Genomic DNA, 27874 nt, shown 5'->3' on the forward strand with positions numbered 1-27874 from the left:
TGGAAGATCTGCTTAGTGAGTAACAGATGATATATGGTAATGTCGAATGACACTTTTTCTCAGTATGTTAATATTCATGGTGTTATGATTCATTTGACCCATTGCCTTAACCCACTACAAATATGTCAGTGACTCTGGACTCTGTGTGTCTATAGTTGTAAATGAGTATAAATGGATACCTAACAATAAGTATTTACCTGCCACAGAAAGAATATTTTGTAATATATTTTAGATTTTGTAAAAGACTGTGTTTGTAACTGCTTGAGGCCAAACATAGTCGATAGTATTGAGATTTTAACTGTGTCACCGATGCTGTGATTAAATACTTGAGAAATGTTGGGAAGTATATATATATATATATATATATATATATATATATATATATATATATATATATATTGTTTATTGAAATAACAATAATTGAGAAATGTTGGGAAGTATAATATATTGTTTATTGCAATAACAGAAAAACTGGGGTAGGAATAGTATTTGCTATTTAACGGACAGGTCTGTAGCTACTGTACAGTATGTTTAGTTTATCATATCTGTCATCTTGGACTGGAATTTTTTCTTTTTTCTTTTTTTTAATGGAGCCTCTCAAGCACAAGTACCGTACATTGTGAAACACTTGTTGCTGTGTACTTAATGGGTCAATATTATTTTACCAGTCGCAATAACCTTCATTTGCTGATAATTTTATTGTTCATCAGGATGTTTTCTGAGTACTGTAGCTTTTTATCAGTTGGATAAAGTATGGTTGATATATAGCTCAGACAGTAAAAAACCTAAACACTTTTCATCTTGTTTTTGTTTTTTTACAAGGTATTTACATGATCTTTTTTGAATGATTATAAAAACTATATAAAGACATCCCTAGAATGGCGTGCAAAAAGTTTGAGTCATGTTAAAACTTCCCATTATCTTTTGACTTCTATTTTAATGATCTGACTAAGATGCGTATGTGTTAGTGTATCATTGTAGAAGTATGGTATAGGTGAAATATATTCACTAAAAATAATTGCCAGATATCTACTCGTGCCTTAATCTATCAAGGGAAATTTCACATAATTGCTATTGGATTAACTGAATACATTTTATAACAGTTTCAGTCTTCCGTGAGAGGAGTAATATTTATTGATGCTGAATTATCTCCTGTGCGAACATATTAAAATGCAAATCTCTGTCACAAGGATTTTTTTTTTTAAACTAAGAATAACTAATAGTTTTGTGTTTAAGTTCATTTTGCTATTTTTCGTTTAGACAACGATGAATGAAAGTAATTTTTTAATGTTTGTCTTTCCACAGCACTTTACTCCATCATCCTTCTGTGTGTGTTTCTATGGATCCCTTTTGTTTATTTTTATTATGAAGAACGAGATGATGCCAATGTCAATACATGCTCGGTAAGAATTCAACTTTCTTATGTCCTTTGAAGAATTTGCTTGTATTTCAGGGAAGGAATTATGACAACACGAATCAAAAGGTTTGCAGATATAATAACAGGCCTATTTGCCATATACTGTAATTTAGGCCGTTATGTAAAATAAATTGAATAAAAATTCCCATTAAAATATATTTATCCTATATGCACAGTATGATGGGGATCAGTATCACTCTGCTGCTATACATAATTTATATATATATATATATATATATATATATATATATATATATATATATATATATATATATATATATATATAAATAAAATTGTCTTCCATAAAAATATATGAAATTGATTGGAACTTTATCTTGTGTCATGTTTCATCTCATTTCAATTACAAAATAAATGAATGGATGTATGTAATTTATTGTAATTTTGCGGCTTAAAACGAGAGAGGTGAGCTTCCTCCTCTTCAGCTGCATCAAGAACTAAAGTGCAAATTGTTATAAACTATAAAAAAAACCCACAAAAAATGAATCTAAAAAATAGGATACGTAAAACTGAATGCATAAAAGGGTACTGCATAGTATGTTGAGTTAGCCCTCTGAATGGTTAACTGCATGGATAGGCAGTTAGAGTTCAGAACGTTATAATGGTAAGTGTATTTCATACAGATTACAACACATTACCAACATAATTACAAAGGCTATATTTGTCAAGGTAGTATTTATAATGAGTTGTATATTTAATCATTATTTGTTACATGGCTCTGCCGGGCAGTCAAAATAGGCTTAAATATTGTTATGTTTTTATCAGATGTTGAGGTGCATCAAATTACAATATGCAGGTTCAATAAATGCATATTTTGGGTCGCAATTTCTGTATATACAGCATGCTTGGTTGTAAGGAGCACAGGGTTATACATCACATTACTGCAAACTACAGGAAATAAGCAAGTAGGGTTGGGGAAACGAAGCTTTATGAACCACTTCTGATATTTTTCTCCTTGACAACACTTTTGTTTTAAAGATGCAGTGGAAATGTTATGCATATCCATTGCACTAGCCTTTACCTTTAAAGGAAGAGTGGCATAAGAAGAAGCATATATACATGGATGGAAATATGGATTTGCAATTGTATATATAGCTTTTTTTTTTTTTTTTAAGAAACAAAGTAAAAATGACTCAGGAAATTCTAGACAGGGGTTACTTTCATTTTAGCTAGCATTTAACGCACATAAATCTCATAGAATTGTACTTGTTAACACATGTAGCATACTAAAATATTGTATGAGATTGATAAGGTGCAAACTTTTTAACTTTGAATTGGATTCATATCATTAATTATAGATAAACATAAATTATATTGCTTAGGGATACAAACAAAACTATTTGGATAAGATGCTGACAATTTATAGTAACTGTGTAAGTCAAGACAGACTCAAACAAGATACACACTGTAAAAAAAGGAATATACACTTATTTTGCACTCCCAAGATACCAATGTTTCCAGATATGGAACCGAAATGGTGTCGTGCATTGATTCATTATTTGAACGATTTAGTCAGTTGATAATTTTATACATCAAATTTCTTGGCACCGCCTGCAAGATATTAGCATGTTCGCTTACTCGGCAGTGTTTTAGTTGTACTGGTCGATCTTAGTAGATTGTGCAAGAATCTCAAAAAAAAAAAACCTGATCGTAATTTTCTGTAGACCATTTTAATTTAAATGGTATCTTAAGTGTATCGACATATGTTCACATCATGCACTATGGGAGTGTTTCAGATGTCTGGATATGAATGAGAAGACTGCAAGTCTAGGTTCTTCAAAAAGGACTTTGATACGGATGAGAGAATGTGAATATAGTAATTTTAATTTGTTTAATGGAGTGTGAACCCCTTTCCCTTATTCACAGTAAACAACATTTTTGCTCATGGACATGATTGACCAGTTTATTATTATATTTTCTTTCATTGTAGCAAGTCAAAAACGCTGTGAAGTACACGATTGGATTTGCCATTGTCTGCGTGGTGCTGCTATTAATTGGGTAAGTCAGATGTATGATGGCCTCATTTGCCTCTTGACAGATGGAAAGGGGTAAGGAAAGTTAATTAAATAAAGGGACCTAACAAAAAAAAAATATTATTTCACTAAACAATGTCCATCCATCAATAAGAAAATATTTTCCTTCAAAACTCTGTTTGGTGTGAGGCATGGTCATTGTTCAAACAGTTCAATTTTAAAATGAACAACTATTATTCCAGAAATGTTGTTCTTTGTTTTCTGTTCTTTCTGGAAAACCTCAGTCCGCCCTTAATCTCCTTTTGAAATATAAAGATTTCCTCTTCCAAACATCAAGACATAAATTTGCACTTTCTTTTTTCGAATCATGTTCATGTCAACAGTAGCCAGAACACATTTTAAGTCGTGTGTTGATATTTTAGAGGTGTTGGAGGCATCTTTTTATCATCTTGCCATTTGCTCTTGGAGTGAAATTGCTTTGCTGGCTAGACCTGGGCATGCTGTCAATGGAATATCTGATTTCAAAGTCTCAAGATCACTTAATATCCATTGCAAGATTCTTTAGCCGCACGAATCATCTATCTGAAGGCCTCACAGAGGTTTTTTTTTAAATGTCACCCTTATGTTCACACTCATACTTTTGATGTCACCCTTATGTCAACATTCAGGAACACAAAACAGACTGAGGTTCAAAAAAGGCTGATGCAAGATTCATGTAGCATCTACGTCTACATCTAGATGTAGCAGTGTTCTAACCGAAAGGTTCAATCCCGGGCGCTGGGAGCAGCCGTCATTGGTGTATGAATGTGTGTATGAATGGATGAATGTGAACCTTTACAACCTTTTCTCTTTGAGCAACATACAGTATAGTGTAGAAAGCACAATATAATTGCACTCCAGCACTAGCTAATCATGATGGTCCCCTGTGTGATTTCATAATTATTTAAGATGATTTAATTAATTTTCAGTAGTATTACAGAATTTCACAGAAAAATAAACAACTGTCACGGGGGAGTACGGCGGTTGAGGAGGCCGGTATGGTTGCAGAGGAGGAGGACCCAAAAGCAGGGGAGCGTCGGGACAGGGGGTTGATTAAATCCATTTATTTATAAACGAACAGGAACAAAAGCGAGAAAAACAGGACGGCAAAAAACTCGAACTAAGGGCGCAGGCAGGCTGGCAAAACAGAAAGCAAAACACTATGGACAGGCTGGCAGGAAAACACGGAGCTGAGGGACTCGGGGCAAGACGGGACTACGAAACAACAATACGATAGAGACAATATGACATGACGTGACAGAGACAATGATCCGACACGGGCTGTAACAGACACTAGGCTTAAATACATTCACAAACTAATCAAACTAACACATGGCAGCTGGGCAGGGACAACAGGCAAAGGGAGCAGATTGGAGGACACGAGGCGCAGGTAACAGACAGGTGGACTAAATCAAAACTAACGCAGGCAGACGCGACAGGGGCAGAAACCGGAACTATAAACGTAAACAGAAACAGAACCCCTCAAAATAAACCCACAACCCAACAAACCATGACAGAACCCCCCTCTCAAGGGACGGATCCCAGACGTCCCAAAACAAACCGACAAGCAAACAAAACCGAGGCAGGGTGGGCGGAAGGGGGACCGGAGGAGGGCACAGGAGAAAAACAAAAACAGTCCAAAGGCACCCCTGGTGCCAAACGGGATGCACCCGAGGGGGAAAGTCCAGAGGACGACCCGGTCGCCAGAGCGAGTCAGGCGGGCGACCCGGTCGCCAGACGAAAGGTGCCCTGCGGGGCGAGTCAGGTGGGCGGCCCGGACGCCAGACAAGAGGCGCCCGGCGAGGCGAATCAGGCGGGCGGCCAGGACGCCAGAGCAGATGTGCCCGGCGGGCCGAGTCAGGTGGGCGGCCCGGACGCCAGACAAGAGGCGCCCGGCGAGGCGAATCAGGCGGGCGGCCAGGACGCCAGAGCAGATGTGCCCGGCGGGCCGAGTCAGGCAAGCGACCTGGGCGCCCGATGGCGAACAGCAAGCCACCCCAGGTAGGCTTGTATCCCGGTTGCCCCTGAAGATCGGCAGGCGGGGCGTCAGGCGAGAGCGGAGACGTCAGCAGGGCGGCGTCAGGCGAGAGCGGAGACGTCGGCTGAACGCCGTCAGGCGAGAGCGGAGGCGTCGGCTGGACGCAGTCAGGCCAGAGCGGAGGCGTCGGCTGGACGCCGTCAGGCCGGTGCGGAGGCGTCGGCTGGACGCCGTCAGGCCGGTGCGGAGGCGTCGGCTGGACGCCGTCAGGCCGGTGCGGAGGCGTCGGCTGGACGCCGTCAGGCCGGTGCGGAGGCGTCGGCTGGACGCCGTCAGGCCGGTGCGGAGGCGTCGGCTGGACGCCGTCAGGCCGGTGCGGAGGCGTCGGCTGGACGCCGTCAGGCCGGTGCGGAGGCGTCGGCTGGACGCCGTCAGGCAGGTGCGGAGGCGTCGGCTGGACGCCGTCAGGCAGGTGCGGAGGCGTCGGCTGGACGCCGTCAGGCAGGTGCGGAGGCGTCGTCGGGGTGCCATCAGGGAACAGCCACTGGGTGCAGACCACAGACACGAGTGAGAGCACAAGACTGACCTGGGACAGGGGCGACCACAGGGAACCGTCTGGCATCTCTGTCGTCTGCGGCAATGGTGGCATGGCTGACAGCTCAGGCGACTGCGGCTGCCGCGCCGAGGCTGGCGGCTCAGGAGGCTGTGGCAGCGGCGCAGAGGCTGGCGGCTCAGGAGGCTGAGGCGCCGTGGCTGGTGGCTCAACAGGCTGAGGCTGCGGCGCCGTGGCTGGTGGCTCAGGAGGCTGAGGCAGCGGCGCAGAGGCTGGCGGCTCAGGAGGCTGAGGCGCCGTGGCTGGTGGCTCAACAGGCTGAGGCTGCGGCACCGTGGCTGGCAGCACTGGGAACGGCAGGCTGGACAGAGACAGCCACTGGGGGCCAATCAGAAACGGCGGGGATGCCAGGAGACTGACTTGGGATGACTGAGGCAGACGGGCGACTGGCTTTGGAGTCAGACGGGCGACTGGCTTTGGAGGCAGACGGGCGACTGGCTTGGGAGGCAGACGGGCGACTGGCTTGGGAGGCAGACGGGCGACTGGCTTGGGAGGCAGACGGGCGACTGGCTTGGGAGGCAGACGGGCGACTGGCTTGGGAGGCAGACGGGCAGGGTTCACAGAGCCTGGGGTCCGGCTCGCAGGGTGCACAGAGGCCGGGGTCCGGCTCGCAGGGTGCACAGAGGCCGGGATCCGGCTCGCAGGGTGCACAGAGGCCGGGGTCCGGCTCGCAGGGTGCACAGAGGCCGGGGTCCGGCTCGCAGGGTGCACAGAGGCCGGGGTCCGGCTCGCAGGGGTCACAGAGGCCGGGGTCCGGCTCGCAGGGGTCACAGAGGCCGGGGTCCGGCTCGCAGGGGTCACAGAGGCCGGGGTCCGGCTCGCAGGGGTCACAGAGGCCGGGGTCCGGCTCGCAGGGGTCACAGAGGCCGGGGTCCGGCTCGCAGGGGTCACAGAGGCCGGGGTCCGGCTCGCAGGGGTCACAGAGGCCGGGGTCCGGCTCGCAGGGGTCACAGAGGCCGGGGTCCGGCTCGCAGGGGTCACAGAGGCCGGGGTCCGGCTCGCAGGGGTCACAGAGGCCGGGGTCCGGCTCGCAGGGGTCACAGAGGCCGGGGTCCGGCTCGCAGGGGTCACAGAGGCCGGTGGTACAGACGCGACAGGAGCTTGGGACAGGGTGCAAGAAGAGGATGGTACAGGACAGGAGGAAGTAGGCAGGGCGCGGCAAGAGGGGGACACAGAGACAGGAGGGAACGGATCGGAAGGCTGAACAGATGGGTTCTGGTGGTCACTGGGGCGGTGGCCTTTTCGCGGGCCCCTCCACCGGCGGCCACGAAATGCCAACCGGGAGCCCACGAAAAGGTCACGGTCAAATAGGGGCTCTGAATCGGAGTCTTCGGACGAACTGTAAAAGGACTGGCCGGACTGATAGTCAAAATCTGAATCAAAATCATAATCAGAGGTGCACGGGCTCGAATACGGAATATGATAAAAAGTGTTGACGGAAGAGGGACGCGGGTAAACAAAATCAGGACCGGTACTGGAACGAAACGTGACGAAGGGAGGGCAATCCTCGATGTCGGAAAAATTAGACTCTAACGTGTAGTGAGGAGCGCGAGCAGGAGAGGAAGAGTGATCAGGTGGACGGACGGAAGGTGAACTACGCAAATCAGCGAAATCGGAACTACAAAAAACGTGCGGGGACAGAATCGTGTCGTAAGGGAGGTCGGAGGAACACGAGGGAAACGCGGAAGTGACGGACGCGGGGGACAGATCAGAAGCGGAGACAGGCGCGGACTCCGAGGGGAAAAACACGGAAGAAAAAACAAGAGGTCTTACACTGGGGGAACGGGGCTGGCCGGCGGGCTGAGAGCGGATGCGGACGGGGCGGCGGCGTCGTGTCCGCCGCCGCGGGCTTCCCGCTGGGTCCTGCGTTGGTCGGATCATTCTGTCACGGGGGAGTACGGCGGTTGAGGAGGCCGGTATGGTTGCAGAGGAGGAGGACCCAAAAGCAGGGGAGCGTCGGGACAGGGGGTTGATTAAATCCATTTATTTATAAACGAACGGGAACAAAAGCGAGAAAAACAGGACGGCAAAAAACTCGAACTAAGGGCGCAGGCAGGCTGGCAAAACAGAAAGCAAAACACTATGGACAGGCTGGCAGGAAAACACGGAGCTGAGGGACTCGGGGCAAGACGGGACTACGAAACAACAATACGATAGAGACAATATGACATGACGTGACAGAGACAATGATCCGACACGGGCTGTAACAGACACTAGGCTTAAATACATTCACAAACTAATCAAACTAACACATGGCAGCTGGGCAGGGACAACAGGCAAAGGGAGCAGATTGGAGGACACGAGGCGCAGGTAACAGACAGGTGGACTAAATCAAAACTAACGCAGGCAGACGCGACAGGGGCAGAAACCGGAACTATAAACGTAAACAGAAACAGAACCCCTCAAAATAAACCCACAACCCAACAAACCATGACAACAACAAAAATCTCGCATATTACTCACCATATTTTTGGGACTGTAAGCCCCACCTAAAATCCTTAAATGTTCTTAAAAACTACAGTACACCTTATCAGTTGCACATTATTGTCAGAAAATATGATACTTATTGTCCTTATATCTGTGGCCTGTTATGTGGATTTTGAATGTGCCTTATAGTCTAAAAAAGTACACTTCTTATTTCTCAACCTAATAAATCTATCATTTACTTTGTCAAATACAGTATATTTAATGCCCCCCTACAAAACAAAATGGATTTCCTGATTTCTTTTATTACGCGAAACTGATGTAATGGAGACATGCAGTTACTTCCAATGTTCCCTTAATGTATTGAAATTGTTGCCGTTTTGTTCCAACAATAGTTTCAATCCCTCAGTTTTTAACAATGCGTTAGCTTTCACCCTCAACCGCCTTTCTGCCGCCAGGAGACACACACCTTTTGTAGGGAGACAGTTCACTCGGCAGCGTCTTGCTTGATGTTGCAAAGCTTTTGTTTACCTTTAAATGGTTTCTGACCTTTTACTACCACATGGATGCAATTGTGATTAAAACCTTTCAGCTCAGCTAGGAACAATCTTTGGCCTGCCGGGATTTTGTAGGAGCTCTGCAGAAAACTTTTTGGGGGGGGAAACGGATGTACTAAAGGCTGGCCGGGATGTATGGGATTAAGTAAACCATCTCACCAATATACTGTTTGATTGTTTGATTGGTTTGTAACCTGTACTTTAAGTGCATATAGGTAACAAGTAGTAACTAGTTGGACGAGTGACTAGATTTTTTTACACGGCATAAATCATTGTAATATTGATAAATGTTGTGTTTTTTGTAGTCTTGTTCTATTAAATGGCATTTGTCAATTACTACATGGACAACAGTATGTCGCTCCATTAAAACATCTGTACCATACCACTGTGGTTGGCGTCCCAACGTGAACACCTATATTGATTAGTTGTTGTAATTCGCGCATTTGAAAGATTAAAAAAAAAGCAATGTGAACCAAACCAAAATTGTTGCAACTCTGTTATGTTTTCAGAGCATTTGTGCCACTCGAGGCTCCACCACAACAGAATGCCACACAGTGGCAGAAAGTTCAATACCTTTTTGAGGAGCTTGGCAGCGGTCGTAAGTACTTTTCTTTTATAGACTGACTGTTTCAGTTAACAGACTTAGTAGTCTAACAGTTAGTTACAGAATATGTTGCTGTGTGTTTTAACAAAACTCTCAAATGTTCACTTTTTCCACACATTTATTTGCTCGTGTTAACATCTCTACAGGAATAATAACTGGTTGAAATAGAAAAGCTTTATTGTCATTTTGCAGCAGGTATACAACAAAATTTGGAGTACTGCTCCAATTGGTGCATATTTAAAAAAATATGGACAGTAAATAGAAAACATAGATTAGAATTGAAATCACAGGTGCCGTTTCACGGGAGTGCAATCATTGATATCTTTATTGTGTTGTTGTTTTGTTGATTTTCAGAGCATTAATAGATTTGGGATGAAAGCTGTCCCTGAGTCAGTTTGGATAGCTTTTGTGAGCTTTTTTATGTAAATGTTTTAATGAAAGAAATGAGGACAATGTAATGGAGTCTTGCAATAAATGCAAATTGAAATCTTCCGTTGGTGGGAAGGAAACAGCTGCATTTAACACAAATATTTAATCTGAAAAACAACTCATCTGAAAAAATGTGATTGGGAATTCTCTAAATTGTACAACCAATAAAAGAAAACATATGCGTTGTATTTTTAAAAAATGTATATTTCTCTCGAGGGGTTTGTTGAATTTGCATATTAAACTTCTGGGAAGTACCGTACAGTACAGTATCAACAAGATTAAGAACCCCTGCCCTTGTAGGTATTTCACAAAAATTCTGAAAATATGAAAAACATGTTTTTTTTTCTTTTTCTTTTTACGTTTATAGTATTGAAAGCAGACTTGAGACCAAAAATCCTAATGTAGTGTACCGTATTTCACTATGTACAATTTTACCTCGTGCATAATTTGAGCCCCCCCCCCCCCTTTTTTTTTTAACTTCAATTTGGGTGAATTTTACAAAAACGCGTGTATAAGTCTACCCTTGACTTCAGTGGTTACACATGCCATGGTTGTCCGATTAAAACACATGGTGTGTGTTATTAAAATAACAAAATTTCAGTCATTTTAGATGCTTTCTTCGTAGATCAAATAACATACTGTTGTGGTTTTGGAGGGTAGGGTTTGGAAACAGGACAAGTGCGAGGCAAAGTACGTGCGTGTAGACGCAAATGCTGAAACTAATGTCTTCAAACATGCTTGTTACTCTTCCACATGCAGCCACCTTTGGACCCTTCTATTTTGTTTTAAATGGAGGTCTCCAGAAATTCTTTGCTGAAGCCTTCTTTCCCCAAATGACGACTGTGACTAGATCAGAGCGAGATTGGTTGCTCTTTGCCTTGTTCCGCCCCCCATCTGCTGACTACCACGCGTGCCATGTCACTGCTCTTGTATTGTTGTCCTGAACTGACAAATCAACTGTCTTTCCTTTTCATAATGAGTTCAAAGTCTTCCGTAAAAAGTATCCACGCAGCTTCGTTGTTGACAACAAAGAGGCAATAAACTGGCATTTTAAGCCTTGTAAATGACACGATAATACTTATTTCACATTCAAATCAAGGTTATAAAATTGTATAAAATTGTTATAAAATTGTTCTGGTTTTGAATTATGCAGGTATATGACAACACCTCCCAATATGAGGGTTGAAAATGAGGAAAAACTCGAGTTGTACATAGAGAAATACGGTATTTCATAATTTACACACAAAATGGTTAAAAAAAAAGAAATCACCTAAATAGCAGTTAAATAATGAAAATATAATGCTGCAGTAAAAATGTGAAACACTAATCCCACAACAGTGACTGCCTTGTACTCAGGTTTGTTTACTTGTGATGGAATAATTGTATATATGTATATATGTTATCATATAAAAACACTTTGCTCGCACACCTCTTAACCTACTCATTCACACACACACGGACACACAAATATACACATACACACACTCTCACACTACAGACATAAACAACTCCTTATATGGTATTGTTTTGAAACTTGTAACCGCCTTCTTTGTAAACTTTGGAATAAAAAAAGGAGGAGAGCCCCAGAACACTGGAAGACCCTGGTGCTCTCCCTCTTTTGCAAAAGATCATGTTTGACTCAGAGTTTTGGCTTTTCTCCAGTCTCTCATTATTGATAACTCTGACAACTTGTTAAACTGAACATTGCTTAAAGGGATCATGTGTAAGATTTAGACCGTTTTTTTTTGTTACGGACAGCAGGTGCTGGCATTTACCATTCTCCGCAGCTATAACAGACATGGCAGCCTCCGGAGTGCCACCCCCCCATATAATATAATTTAATAAATTAACTAGACCTACCATCATATTTAAAACAATGTTTGTCGTTAAGAACACATGTATTTGCAAGTTTTGGAAACGTATAATTTAATTTATTCATTTTTAACAAAAAACGGTGTAAATCTTACACATTGTCCCTTTAATAGGCAGCTATATGCATTAATAGGGAAGAAAATGCCAAATGTGAGCTCCTAGGAGTCCTCTGGACCGCTTCCATATGCAGATCAAGAAGGATGGTGAACCATCTGCCTCGTTTTACTATAGCGAACCCCTGAACCTTTGTCCCTTGGCGCAAAGGGAAATTTCCACATGGCCCTGGTGGAAATATGAGCTTCATCCTTGTTATCATTCCCCCCTCTCTCCCTCTACTACCCCCAGATGGGAGGTTAATAGTGTTAAGGAAACCAATGTTTGGCACATAATGCAGCTGACTGCTTTGCTCTGGCTGGTCACTTAGGTCACTGGAACTTACTTATTTAAATATTAAATTCTTGACTATGTCCTCATTATACCCAAACGCTTCAGAGACTTCGCTGATGTTCAATCTATTATGATTCGTTTTGTTTAAAATAGAGTGTAATTGAAGCAAATGTTCCTGCTAATCTCAAATATTATTGAGTACTGTTTGCAAAGTATATTGAGACGAATTCAACACCAAAATAAAAAAAAAAAAAAAAAAAAAACCTTCTCCAGTGTCCTTGTATTCCACCAGCGCTCTTTGCTTAGAAAAGAACACTCCAAAATATTATTAAACTCAGTTGTATATTTGTATTTATTTATTTGCATTAAATAACATTTTGGTCTTTTAAAACTTCAGAGACGTTTCAAAAGATTAAATCCCTGAAAGAGCTGTTCGATTTTCAATACATGCAGTACAAGTTAAAAAATGTCAACAATTTTAAGGAAACTGCACTGCTTTTTACTTTGAGTAGCATCATCTACCATATTCTTTGGACTAACAGGTGCACCGCATTATAAGGCGCAGCCTCTATAAAAAGGTATTTTTTTTCGAAATGTAGTGCACTACATGTTACTGCAAATTCAGGGAAACAAAACAGTAGCGCAAGTAGAGTTGGGCATCGTTTGAATTTGGACGACTTCTGTTTCGATTCCATTTTTTCAAACGTTTCTTGGTTCTGAAATTTCAAAATAACCAAAAATGTAAAAGAGTAGCAGAGTTTCCTTTGGACAAATAACTTGAACTTCTCTGTTCTTTTACTTTTACTTTTTGTGAACTTCATTATGAGTTACTCAAATAGCTATTTTTTAACAAGTAGCTAAATTATTATCTCAGCCCATCCCTAATGTATTCTCTCAACCTCAAGAAAAAAATGCTAAGGAAAGCACGACGTGTAGAATTGTGAGGTTATTGCCAAATACAAAAGCAAGCAGACTGTTATCAAACATAACAAGAAATGGCAAATGTATCTACGTAACCTTTAGTCACAGTACAAAGTTTTACTCCATATGTAAAAGTAGAGCAGTATTTTTATCTACTCCTTTTTCACAATGTCCCTCACCTTCCCTCCAATAGATGACAGGTGCGATGAACAGCACACATTATCCATACCCTAAATATTGGCTTAATGTGCCCTAATCGAATACTACACCATCAAGGAGAAAGTAAAGTTGAGATGCCTATGTTGACAGGCAGCGTCTGCACTATGAAGCTGCTGCTGAGAGCATGAGGGCTATCTGTACAGCGACAACTGTGTAGCATTTTACACAGTAGACTATGACAGGTGGGATCCTGACAGGGGAGAGAGGCTATCAAGCTGTTCATCAATCCCCCTCTTCTAACTCTAGTTTTGACAGCTGCTGTGACACCTACTGTTGCCCTTGCCTGATGGGTGGTCCCCTTTATGCTTCAATCAAAGGTGGCACTCCTCAACTCAATTTACTTACCCATATTTATATATATATATATATATATATATATATATATATATATATATATATATATATATATATATATATATATATGGACTAAGTATTTTACTGGATATTTATATATATATATATATATATATATATATATATTACAGTGGTACCTCGGTCCTCGAACGCCTCTATACTCGACCAAATCGGTGCTCGACCAAAAAAATCAAGTAGGTAATGCATCGGACCTCGATCAGATTTTCGGTTCTCGACTAGCCGAGCCGAGCCGAGCCGAGCCGAGCCGACCCGAACGCGCTCCTCGGCCCTTCTCGGCCAGCGGGTAAGCGCCAGTTCAACTCAGACCGCCAGCGGAGTAAGACGTTTGTTCGAGTATTTCTTCCCGGATTTAAACTTTTTCGTGTTGCTCTAGCCCTTAATAATGGGTCCAAAGAAAGACAGTGATAAGGGGAAGGCAAAGAGGAAAACAATGAGGACCACTATTGAACCGAAGAAGGAAATTATAGCAAAATATGAACGCGGTGTACCTCACGTCGCAGTTAGCTAGCGTCATCATGGAAGGAGTAACTCCCTCCCGTCCTCTCCACATCCATTCCTGTATGCCATCAACCACTCTCCAAAACGTAAGTAAATTATACAAAATGGTTTTTAATGCTTTATTTATCTTTATCTTTATCATGTACTGCTTGTGCACATTTACTTGTGCACACATACTTTCCATTATTTCTTATGGGAAAATTGCTTTCGGTGTTCGAACAAATCGGTGCTCGACCACCACCTCAGAACGGATTATGGTCGAGTACCGAGGTACCACTTTATATATATATCCAACATGCTGGTCAGTGTGTCCGCGCTATGTTTTTCGCTTTGCCGCATCAACAAAATTAACTTTTCTCGCATGTCACAGAAACACCGATATGCTATTGGTCTTATAAGGTCACAGTCACGGTCTCAGTCATGGAGATGCCGATATGCTATTGGTCGATTAAGGTCACAGTCACAGTCTCAGTCATGGATATGCGGATATGCTATTGGCTGGCGTCACGTCAATTACAGAAATGCCGATATGCTATTGGCCGAACGCCTTCATCTAGCTTGATGGCACAGCTGGTCGGTATGTTGTGAAGACTTTGCAAACTTTACCTGTTAGACATTGCTTCTAAAATTGCAAGTTGCGGTAAAGGAAGAAGTAAGAGGATGATGACAATAGAAACGTAGCAGGAGAAAATAAAAAAATACAAAGGAGGCGCACGCATAGTTAACCTTGCTCGTGAGTATGGCCGTAACCGCTTGGCAATATGTACAATTCTCAATAACAAGGAAGCTATGATAGCAAGCAAGTCTTCTAAGGGCAAGACTTTCCTTGTCAGGGGACGGACCTCGGTCGACAACAAAATGGAGAGGCTTCTCCTACTATGGATTAAAGAGAAGGAAATCGCTGGTGATATGTTTCTCGTTTAAGAAAAGTTCTTGTTTAAGAAAAAAAAAAAAGTCTGCGGGTTGGTCTCTGCTCCCCTCCGCCTCCACCCACCACCAGCTCAAGTCACGTCGCCCCAAAGGTCATATTTCCTTTGTATATTTATGTTATTAAATTTAACTGTACAGTAGATTGTTACTAATTTTTAATATGTGTATAAAGTCGTGATGTTTTTACCTAAGGTTTTTGCACGCGTTGCACCCATTCACTAATTAACATAGGTTTGGATTGCCTTTCATATGAGCAATTCGATTTACGAGCCTAGCCGCTGAATGGATTAAGTTCGTAACACGGGGGCCCACTGTAATATATATATATATATATATATATATATATATATATATATATACTTGTTTCCCTGCAAACAATTTCACAGCAATACGTTATTCAAAATAGGAAAGCCTGCATTTAAACAGTTATATATTTGTAATTCTTGAAATTTAGTTTTTGTTCTCCATTTTCTTCATCCTCTCTTTGTATCATAAGTGTGGGAGTAATTTTTGACAGATTTAACAATATGGTTCTCTTACACACACAAGACATGGCTTATCACCATCGTGTAACTGCTATGTACAGGCACTTGAAGCAAACATGTCCTGGGGCGTTTTGTTTTTTCTTTCTGCACTCATGCAACTCTGCAAGATGTCATCCTGTTTACTTTTTATTCCCACCCAAGTTTCAGTTATTATTTTTATGCTGTTACAAGTCAGAAGCGATTTTTCTTAAAAACTGAACAATAAAATGAGCCATTCATTTTAACAGCTCCAAGCAAATAGTTTGAGATTATCATTCTGATTCTTCTTCAATTTAGGAACTGTAGAGTAAGCACAGAGCATATAGGAATAGTTTATAGAAAATTAGTAACAAATCACGAATGAAGCATTATTTTCTTGAAATGGAAGAAGAATCACTTCAGGTTGTTATTTAATTGTGATTTCTGGAAAAAATTTTACTTCGAAAGTTCCAGTTCGGAAGTTCCACGTATTAAGTTTGAGGTCATATAACTTTCAAATCGTTAATCTGTTTTATCAATTACAGATGGCCTGCATGCTTTGGCTTTCTCTATCAGCACCTTGACCTTGATTGGGATGCTGGCAGTGATCACTTACACAGTGAGTTGAAAGTCCCATGTTTCATCTTGGTAAATTATTTGTGTTATGTCTTATTCTCCAGTGCCTTGTAATATGCATGCATTTCACTGGAATTATTTTTTTCTGAACTTTACATATTACTATTGTCTCAGTAACTGTATTATTTCTGTAGAGGACATCTAGGACTCAAACTGATGTCTCTTCATCCTTGCGCAATGAGAAATCCCCAGCTATTTTTTAATTATTGTCAGTTCTTGTCAGTTTATGTTTATAGATTACTTTTTGTCTCCAATAATGTCTTTATTTTATTTTTATTATCTTTTTTTTTTTTTTTTTGCCACGGCTTTTGTTAATCGTACCCAGTTTTTGTAGATATTGTGATGAATGTTCTGTGGCGGTTGGGGTCCAGGTATCTGTGTGGTAGCAACATAGTTGTGCTGGGTAAAAAAAAGTAACAAAATATAGGGAAAACACGTCTCAGTAACTCTTATTTCTGTAGAGGACCTCTGGGACTCAAACCGATGTCTCTTCATCTTTGCGTCTATGAGGAATCCCTACTAAGTTATCAGCTATTTTTTAAATTTTTGTCAGTTTCTATTTATAGATTTTTTTGTCTCCAATAATGTCTTTTTTTTATTTCATTTATTTACTTAGCCACAGCTTTTGTTAATCGTATCCAATTTTTGTAGAAATTATGTTGAATGTTCTGTGGCCGTTGTGGTCCAGGTTTCAGCGTAGTAGCAACATAGTAGTGCTGGGAGAAAACCAAAATACAGGGAAAATACTTAAGCATCACACCAAGCAGTGGAAGTAAAAGTGACAGCCAACCTCAATCTATCCAATTTCAGTTGAGCCCAGAGTCCCATTTGACAAATTACACAACAATTGAATGTGGAGCTCCTCCTGAATAATACACAACCTAGTAAGTTGTAGAACCAATCTTCCTTGAGCATCACTAATCCAGCTCAACTGGGGTTTTACCCTCTGTTCTCGTGCTTTTCAATAGAATGGCTAATGATCAAGTACATTTGGAGGCTCGAGCTGTGTGTCGATTTGCACTACTCCTATTGCAATTGACGTTTCCAATTACATGCTGTAAAATGCGCTCCCACATCCCAATTAGCACTGTTTATGGCCACACCATCTATTTTATAGTCTTAAACAGGAATAGAACTGCAACCTTCATATTGTTACTATTTTACATGACAATCGAGCTATGGTGCTATTTAACGTATTGTATTTTCCGCACTATAAGGCGCACCGGATTATAAGACGTACCCTTAATTTATGACATATTTTAAAGCTTTTTCCATATATAAGGCGCACCAGATTATAAGGCGCACCCTCAATTAATGACATATTTTAAAACTTTTTCAATCACAATATAGTAATACTCAAAGTAATAACAATAATAACTCAAATAATAACTTGAAACTCTCAATAGCATAATAACTCAATGTCAATAGGACCAACCTTGTTCAACTGTAAACACACAAAAGAAACAGGTAAAGCTTGCTTTATGACTTCATTCCCCATCTACATATATAAGGCGTACCATCAGCTTTTAAAAAAATAAAATAAGGCTTTTAGGTGTGCCTTATAGTGTGGAAAATACGGTACCTTTAAATATGTTGTCATTAGATTCTAATGCTATCTTTATTGTCTTTATTAGCTTACTGTTTCTGCCAGCTTTTGAACTAAATATAATTACAATGCTCTTATTAAGAGATTGTAATAAAAGTGAAACCCTGGAATCGCCATTAGGAATTGCACATATCTGCATTTCTAATAGCAAGAAGGGTGAGAAAAAAAATTGGAGCCTCTAAAATTCAAATACTTGATGCAAGTGTTTCCAGGAAGCTAGTGGGAACATTGCTCCAAGTGACAAAGACGACTTCATATGGCCATTTTTTTAAACTTCCCTTGCCTTCCATTCCAAGTTCTCTGTGGAATTTAATGCCACTGTGCTGAGTAGAAAACATCTCCGGTGGGATCCAGATAGCTTCCAATGTTCCTGGCATTACAAGGAAATACCCCCTGAAATGTTTCCTACTCGGTATAGCAGAGGGGGTCCAGTGCAGGATCAGCAAATAGCGGGTCATTTCATGCAGATGTTGCAGCGAGCATCAAACCTTGCTTGATGAAGGACCTCTTCAGGGCGAATAACATCAGTCTTTAGGACCATTCTGCATGATCCCCTGATGCGAATTCCATAGAGAACAGTTGGGGATGGATGGCAAGGGACATTTATAAAGAGGGCCATCAGTTACAGACAGTTGATGTACTTCGAGAAGCCATCTTCACCACTTGGGAGCAATTTTCCAATGAGCGTCACGCATGCCTAGGCAAATTTCTGAAGTGAGTAACAAGGGTGGTGGAGCTACTCTTTACTGAGAGCTACTGAGATATTTTTTTTTTGTTCTGGTTTGGTGAGTTTTTTTTTAGTTTTTTTTTATGATGGTCCTAAACTTTTGATTAGCTGATAAACAGCCTATTTCAGTTTACAGTATTTCACTTTTAATTACAAGTTCCAAAAGTTTTGTTTCGCTCCACCTTTTTGCTCTTGCGTTTTGTAGCACTACTTAAAACCACACGAAGATCCAAAAGTGCAAAGCTGTTTTTCAACTGCTGATTTTGATCAGTTCTGTGTAATAATGTCTTAGTGGCTTCATTTTTGTGTATTTTTTTTATTTTATTATGGGTATTATTCTTTTGTATTATTCTTTTTTCAAGTAAAGAGGTTCATGGGTCATCGGGCTTACCCGTGCTGCCCTTTTTTCTTAGTCAGTATATCCACCCTACATATTCACATTTTAACCTCAAATTGAGAAGATGAAAGTGTTTTGATCTAATAACAGACAGTGAAATTGACCTGGATGTAGTAGGTGAGGTCACCTCAATGAATAAGATCAATGTCATATTTTTTCTCCTCCATGTTAAAATCCTCTAAACCTTACATGTTTCACAATGTTGATTTAGAATAAATTTACAATGTCTTACCCCGAAAACTATGTCTTTAAACAAACTGACATAAAACTGACAATAATATATTTTTATCTATTTAACAATTGTGGCAATCTTTCATTATGCTACACCATGGCGGTATATTGTTGCAAAGGTTTGTTTGATTCTAGTACACCTCTTAAAGTGTGCTTATGGTGGCACCAATTGTCATAGTGTTGTTGCTTTACAGAAGCAATTACATGACATTTTGGAAAATAGTTTTAAGCTTCTTGTCAAAAGCTTACAGACTTTGCCCGCTGCTGTTCAGGAGGTGTCAGGTAAGACACTCTAAAGTTAATTATGTAAGTGTCAAGGAGGCGGTGTAATTTATTTGCTGACGATCGACTGCCATGCTCACGCGTAATAAGTGTATTAATTCGTTCTGCTGTGTTGTCCTCAAAAGATTAGCAGAAAGTTTCTCTAAGATTTGTTCAAAGATTACCGCAACACATTTGCTGATTTGTAAATGCCTTTACACCATTATTTTGATATGACAGTTTGTCAACTTCCCCTTCTTTTTATTAAACGAGCCAAATATTTCTGGCTTTTAGGAAACCTGTGCCAATTTGCAACAAAAGAAAAAAAAACATACTCTTTTAGAACTAAATCCTGATTCACTGAAAACATATATTAAATCTGTGTTAAATACTTTACATACAACATTAACAAAGATATTTAATGTAGAGCTTTATTTATTAAAATGTCTTTAGATTGGCTAGTTCAAATCTCTCTTGCAGCTTTAATTAGCTTGGTTGAGCTAGATTGGCCTCTTTATCAAAAGATACTGAGAACAGTGGGAGCTTCCTCTTGTTCAAACTACTATAAGCGGATAAACAAACGGGAGGCTTGTAAAGGATGACTTATCTACATACAGTTGTACTGTATCTCCTCTTCCAACTCTACAGTCATTCTCAATGATCTCCGCCAGTTACTTACCTGAATCCAACCGCACACATACACACTCCCCACCATGCTCTAAGCTATTTTAGGTTTAAAATAACTAATGAGCAGGCACGATTGTGAACTACAAATGTAGACTCCAACAGAGGGACACTTTTTTTTCTCTTTTATATTTCTCTCATGTTGTTGCACATGAGGGGAAGGAAAATGTTTCTCAGGGGATCTTGGACAGGTTTTCCTTTTATGAGAGTATTTGATATTCTGGACATGCTCCGGCCTTAAGAGCTCCATGATTCATTGCAGGAGGCGACATTCGCCCGTAGCGCAGATCCACAGTCGAGACTAATAATAGGCTAGCCTTTCTTAGTATCCCATGCGACACTTACAATGGTTCATAACATGCAGAAACTATTAAAAGTTGTTTTAAAAATACAGCCTGACTTTTGGAAAGTAGAGGAAAGAGGGCAGCATGTTTGTCAGGGTTGAAAGATTCGTAGCACAGACCATGTCCTTTTGTTTTATTACAAGCCCATAAATGACTCTCTCCGCTAGGTTTGTAAAAGCAAGACATGACAGGGTGAGTAAGAGTGCATTGACTTGCCTCTGTTATATTCATTTGTATTGATCGCTGTGTTGTCAGGTTTTAGAGGTGCCCCTCATTTTAAATTAAAGTTCAAACATCCCTCCAGGAGATTAAAGCCCAAATGTCAAAGATTTAAAAGCACCTTTTGAATTTTGTGCAAATAGTCTTTCGAGCCTTTTGACTATTTTTTTTATTTTTCTCTTTATATTGGTTTCTTTGCAAAAAAAAAAAAAAAAAAGTGCTGTATCTTGCATGATTGGAACTAATGGGGTATACATAATTCTACTTCGTATCATACATTATTAATGGTACCTCGATACACCTTCCTGTAACCTAGATTCCCCCTAAACTCTCTTAAAACCTGCATCACATTCTAGGTGGAGGCTTCAGTACTGTCACATGGGGGCACTGTTAAGCTGCACATTGCTGCATGGTGATTTTAAACCACGCCGTCCTCACAAAATGGTTGCAGCAAATGTACCAGTTGTTCTGAACTATACATTCTCACATTTTAGTCTTCCTCAACCAAAAATGACAAAGCCTGTCAGGCCAGGGGGTTGCCAAATGATTATACTTTACTCGCAGCTTACATGTTTGTTTTCCTTCATCTCATGCACCACCACACTGCTTTTTGGCAGGGGGTAGGCTTGTGTAGGTGGATGCATGCGCCATATGCAACAACCCAGCATGACAATAACGTGTGATTAAGATGGATACATTTTTTTTTCTCCTTTCTTTTTCTCCAGGCATACGGCATGTCTGTACTGCCTTTGAATTTGATAAAAGGCACACGGAGTGTAGCGTACGAACGCCTGGAGAACACAGAGGACATTGATGATGTTGAGCATCAGATCGAAAAGCTGAAATCTAAGGTAGAGACACATACATGTACCACCGATCATGATCAATATATTTAGTTCACTGTAACAGGGTTATAACAGGCTGTTGATGCCGGTAGTGGTTAGGATTCAGTGGTGGAGAACTGAAGAAAACTGATCAAACTATACTCCTTCTTCTAACATGTAATCCACCTGCTGTAGAGAACTAGTATGATGCATTGCCGTTGTACCCCATTTCCTTAGAGTTGTTTTTCTTTACGTGGAACTGAGGCCATAGTCGAAGTGAAAGACGAAGTATGAATGGCTCCAAAAACTGAAATGAAAACCTCCAGGTCTGCCAGAGTACAAAAAAATGTCAGTATAAAAGCACATTAGAATGGTAAAACTTTGTTTGGGGTTTAATCAGGGGCACTTTAAAGGCAGGCATGTGCTGGCTCAATTTCACATGTGTTTGAATGTGATTGATCGATTAATTCTGAATGCAGCCACATTCCAAGTAAAGCATTTTCCTCCAGTTGTATAGGTCACATCAATGGCTGAAAACAGATTGAAGTGTTTTAACTTTGTACTTTTTATGTTACAAAAAATCTGGCATTTAATAAGGGGGTCGTATTTTTTGTCTACTATTATTACTTAATAGTGTTGCACTGCAGTGTGTCATATAGTGCTAGAGGTTAAAAGAAAAATACATAGAAAATCATGAGATTCCATCCATCCATCCATCCATTATTTTTACAATTTATCTACATGACAGTTTCTGGGAAGCAGGAGCCAATCTCAGCTGTCTTTGAGCAGTAGGCGGGGTACGCCCTGAATTGTTTACCAATCACAGGGCACACACAGATGAACATACACACCCACAAACACACTTAATCACAATTGAGAGTGTTTTACCATACATGCTCATACCGAGCATACATGCTCATTATCGGAGGAAACCAGCAATATCCAAAGAAATCCCACGCAGGAACGGGGAAAATATGCAGGCTCCACACTGGAAGAAGGATGTCCGAACTAGTCAGCCCAACAAAAGCAAAAATTAATGGATTGTGTGGATTAATGGATTGTATTTATATTGTATTTATATTGCACTGAACTCATAAAAACCACAACGTAAATTTCATGTTTCATGCTTTTTTTGATATTTCAGTGTCGAGATGGAAGGCCCTTGTCATCCCGGGACAGACGCAACCTGCAGGAACTAGAAGAAAAGCTGCAGGTCCTACAACGGCGAGGGCGACACCTTGAAATTGCAGAGAGGAACTGCTGCAACAAAGTGGGTAGTGCGCTCAGACCAATCAAGGTAAGGCTCATTTTTAGAATGAATTATCACTTTAAAATTTACAGTGTCCCCATATAAAGTATTTTATAATTTTAAAAAGTGATTCATCATTTCAGACATTCATGATAGATTGGGATGTGCAACAACATCAATAATTTCTTCCCTTAGCTGTTGGATATTGTGTTTTTCTACGATGTACCTGATATAAATCTGCCATTGTCGGCATTTTCACATGCTCCAAAGTGGACTAGATACCATTTTAGCTCCACTCTGCATATCCTAAAGAAAAAGACACAAATATTAGGAAGTGTGGATCTCTGCGGTTCTTTTATTTACACAATGCACATCTGATATGCAGACAAATAACAGAACTAATCTAAGATAGAAAATTGACTCAAATGTTTTCAAAATGCACAATGCCACTCACATACTGCAACCTCATAAGAAATGTGTCTCCTTAGTTAAAGTAGAAAACAGTTCACTCCTTCACTCCTGATGCACCTGTTGCATAAACTATCCATCCATCCATTTTCTGGAGCCGCTTATTGCCTCAAGGGTCACAGGCTTGCTGGTGCCTATCCCAGCTGACTTCAGGTAGTAGGTTTGCACGACCATTCACACACCCAATCACATCTATAATGACGGTTCAACATGTCCAGTACATGTTTTTTGGAGTGTGGGATGAAGCCGCAGTGCCCGGAGAGAACCCAGGATGGGACATGGGGGGGGATTTTCTATGCATTCATTCTTTTTCTTTTAACCTCATGCAAAAATGTACGCAGATTACATTAAGTCAATCATAAAACTGAATTACAAAAGTACCTGGCACAAACGAAAATGCAAACGAGCTAAACGCATACAGAACAGCACTATATAACATGACGATGATAAGAACTAATATAAGCTAGCATGTTATCCACAGTAACAAGTTGTTGGATCTACAAACAAACTAATTTTGGGCATACATCAACATTCTTACAAAGAAAGTACAACGTACAGACAGTCGTGGGTCAGATTTCACAGAGACAAAGCAATGTGTGTGTCACCGACTGACAAAACCACACCATCAATCTCACTACAAAATGTTATATCAACAACGGCCAGAGTCGGCGTCAAAAAACAAAGATCAAGCCAAACAAAGCACAAATGAAAGAACTGCCCACACGGCCCGGTACCAGTTGATCCACGGACCGGTGGTTGGAGACCACGGGATTTGAACTCTGGTCCCTGAATTGCGTGGCAGGACTTGCTAATCATTGTGCAACCAAGCCACTCTGCATGACCTACACTTGTAAAAAAAATGAAACGAAATAAAATCTGGCAAAACCCAAAGCATTTTCACACTGCAAGACATTCACACATGCTTATATTCACACTTAAGCACTTCACATGGCCAGCACACCCGTACGGCCAAACAGGCAGATGCTGAAGACACCAGGGCACCAAAATGGGCACAGGGGAATCACGTTCCAGTGTTCACTTGTTTTTTGTGGTTAATGGGGACCGGAAAACACCCAAGTAAATTCCATGAACTAGGATGTACATGCCTTAGAGAGAGTGGTCCAATTTTCGTATAAACAGAACAACCCCGCTGCAAATTTTAGGTTTATGGCTAGTTTTGCAGCCACAGATGATGATGGGTATTGAAATGGCAGAACAGGTGAGCAGGAAAGTGTAACTGCTGGTGAGAAGAACATAGCATTTCCATAATACAGGGCGGGATTCTGAGGCAGTAAAGATGAGGTTAATGAAAACCTAATTCAAGACTTTTTTTTTAATGGTTTTAAGAGCAATTTGAGTCCAAAAGCAAGTCTGAAGTTCTCAATTTAGGTAAGTTGCAAATCAAGCAATTTAGACAAATTCTTCTAAATTTAAGGTTAAACTTAATTATTATTATTTGAAATAGAATAGCACGAGCATAGCACTTTTCTACCTCACGTACTCAAAGCGCTTTAAATTGCCTTTGTTTACCGACTGATGACACGTCGGGTGTTCGGTGTCTCGCTATAGGACACTTCAACAGGGTCACAATGGTGTTGGGATTGAACCCCCACACCACTCTACTACTGATTAATGCCAGTAAAGATCTGTAAAAAGAAAAAAACAAAATCGTCTCGACAAATTCTTGAAAACGTAGCTTAAGCATTGTTTTCCTCCTATGAGCCTAAACTTAAGCAAATCTTCCTTAACTACAGTAAAACGTAAGCAGTATTTTGCCAATTTAAAAATTTAGGCCAGTTTTAACAGATTTATTCATTCATTCACAGATTTTGCCAGCACACTTTTCCTAGATACATTTTTGTAAATGAATCATTAATGATAATACTTTTTCTTAAATTTATAGCCATGCAAAACTGTTTTATAACAAAAACTAAAAAAATCTTTCTCATGACTTTATTAAATAAAACAATAACTATAATGCAATTGATTTCAAAAAGCATAATTCTAATACTTATTTTAATGTAAATTAAAGAGGAAAACTTTGGTGTCTCACTGTAAAGTCCGTATTTATTTTTATTTATTTTTTTGCCATCATTTCCTGAATTAAGAAAAATGGCATTGATCTTAAGCTGAAGATAAATCAAAATCATCATATGAGAAAAAGTATGAATACTTTGAGCAAAAAAAAAAAAAAAAATCTTAATCATAAAAATCAATGTTAGCTTTAACATTTGGATGGCTCCATGGAGCAGTGGATAACACGTCCGCCTCACAGGTAAGAGACCTGAGTTCAAATCCACCTCGCTGCGGCCTTCTTATGTGGTGTTTGCATTTTCTCCCCGAGCCCGTGTGGGTTCTCTCCGGGTACTATTGCTTCTTCCCACTGCCTCTCTGTGTGCCCTGGCAACCAGTTCATTGTGTCCCCTGCCTACTGTCCAAAGTAAGCTGGGATAGGCACCAGCAAGCCCGTGATCCTTTTGAGGATAAGCATCACTAGAAAATGGATGGATAGATTTGATATTTTTCTTAATGTTTTTCTACACAAGACATTTTTCCTTATAAACATATATTTCTTATTGTAAGCTTTCTTTACTCTCTTAAAACGGACTTTTTGCAGTGTAGGATGTTGCTTCCATATTTTTTTCAGGGAATTCCTAATATTTTTTTATTTTTGTAATGTTTTGTTTTTGTGACACTTATGTAAATTTCTATAGTTGGCAGTTCTCCAATAGTCGTAAGCAAAAAAGTCTAAGTGCAAAGCTAGACGTTTTTGTCTAGCAGTCAAGCCCTGGCCACACACAAAATACTTTGGAACTCCTGTCTTGAGCACAGGATTAGATTTGAATGTGAATTACATGTTCAAAGGTTAAGCTGTCGGTTAATTGCAAAATTTCCCCTTTAAGAACTACTGTAATCTATTGTACCAAGTCACACAAACAGCATTAAATTCCATGAATAATGAATGGTTGTTATTTTTTATTGTTTTTCTTTTTCTTGCCCGCTTTCAATGTTTGACACACTCTCCTACTGAGTTTTGACCAGCTGGCTAGTTGGCAATCAGAAGCAAAAAATAAGCCAGATTTCTTATAATTGCAATGGACCCAGGCTTCAATAAATTATTTTTAAATTTTCTCACTCTATACCTTGACATAACTTTAGCCCAATTATTTGATATTCCTGTCAGGCACAATAATGTTGGAGGATGAAATGTCCCTCAAGCATTTCATAAGCTTTATTGCTTTTTTGGCTGGCACTAACCTCCCAAGCTTGAAGCTTGATGCTCATGTCTGGGCTGCACCGTTGCTTCCTTTTGTCACCTTTGGCGTCATTGCCAAACTGGATGGCCAAGCCATATGGTCTTGCCTTCACATAAGGCATTGCAGATTTATGGGCCAGTTCATGCTTTTCAAAGCACTACAATTGGCTCAGTACGCTAAATTGGTGTTGTTCTCAAACTGCGGTATTTTAACACGTTGTCTGTATATATCTATTATGTTTTTGTGCAGATTATACTGGGTGTGTTCTTTATCCTGGTTGCTCTGCTTTTCACTGTTGCGCTATTCATTTCAAAGTAAGTTTTCTGTTTTAATAGTATGTAAATGTCTTGAGCTAAAAAGCAAAGGTTTTGCATTTAATGTTGCACAAAAACATGTTTATTGTCTTTTTTTTCCTCTCCTTTCAGTCTGGATAAAGCTCTTCACTCTGCTGGCATCAGTTCTGGTTTTATAATCTTTGGCACAAATCTAACCAATCCTTTGAATGAACTTCTATTAGCCTTACAGCCTGTAAGTATCCACTGGTCATTTGTCCAGTAGTTCTTTATTTACAGGTACCTTTGTTGTATGAAGGGTGCCCAATTTTTGTTCATACTTTCTGATCAATCATTTATTTGTTTTTGTTCATGAACGCATGTCTTCATAAAATAAAGATTTGTTGTTGTTAAGATGGTCTGTAAGTACTAGCTTCCATATGTGAAAGTTGTATTTATTCTCTAATGATGGTTTGGCAGGTTTTTCCATTGGATTATATCCTGATTACAGTCATCACAATGTATTTTGTACTCACATCCATGGCGGGTATTCGCAACATGGGCATCTGGTTCTTTTGGATACGGGTAAATACAGATACAAGTTCTGTAACATTTTGTTTTTTATTGATGTGTACTTGCAATTTCACATGTATTTTTCCTTCTGCTGCAGCTGTACAAAATTCGACCAAAAAGAACCCGTCCCCAGGCTCTCCTCTTTCTCTGCATGATTTTGCTTTTGATTGTTCTCCATACCAGCTACATGATCTACAGTCTTGCCCCTCAGTATGTTATGTACGGCAGCCAGAAATATCTCATAGAGGTGAGGGAACATTTTTGTGTAGCTTATTGACACTTATTTCTTGTGTTCATTATCTTGTTCCGTTTCCACAGACACCTTTTATTGTTCTTGTTAGATTGTACGCAATAACGAAGGTGTGTATA

General features: G+C 40.3%; 1 protein-coding gene across 1 annotated transcript in view; it reads left to right on the forward strand.

Moving 5' to 3' along the window:
• lmbrd1 (LMBR1 domain containing 1) overlaps positions 1 to 27874 on the forward strand; it is a 54140-nt gene that overhangs the window by 13329 nt on the left and 12937 nt on the right. Inside the window, exons 4-13 of the mRNA XM_088421109.1 lie at positions 1306 to 1403; positions 3366 to 3433; positions 9529 to 9617; positions 16303 to 16376; positions 21588 to 21713; positions 22831 to 22983; positions 26910 to 26974; positions 27086 to 27188; positions 27413 to 27517; positions 27603 to 27752. Coding sequence (XP_088277235.1) covers positions 1306 to 1403; positions 3366 to 3433; positions 9529 to 9617; positions 16303 to 16376; positions 21588 to 21713; positions 22831 to 22983; positions 26910 to 26974; positions 27086 to 27188; positions 27413 to 27517; positions 27603 to 27752 — 1031 coding nt within the window. The remainder of the gene's footprint in view (positions 1 to 1305; positions 1404 to 3365; positions 3434 to 9528; positions 9618 to 16302; positions 16377 to 21587; positions 21714 to 22830; positions 22984 to 26909; positions 26975 to 27085; positions 27189 to 27412; positions 27518 to 27602; positions 27753 to 27874) is intronic.

Source organism: Hippichthys cyanospilos, chromosome 8 (assembly GCF_059441005.1).
Source record: "Hippichthys cyanospilos isolate Australia breed blue-spotted pipefish chromosome 8, RoL_Hcya_1.0, whole genome shotgun sequence".
Classification (NCBI taxonomy): domain Eukaryota; kingdom Metazoa; phylum Chordata; class Actinopteri; order Syngnathiformes; family Syngnathidae; genus Hippichthys; species Hippichthys cyanospilos.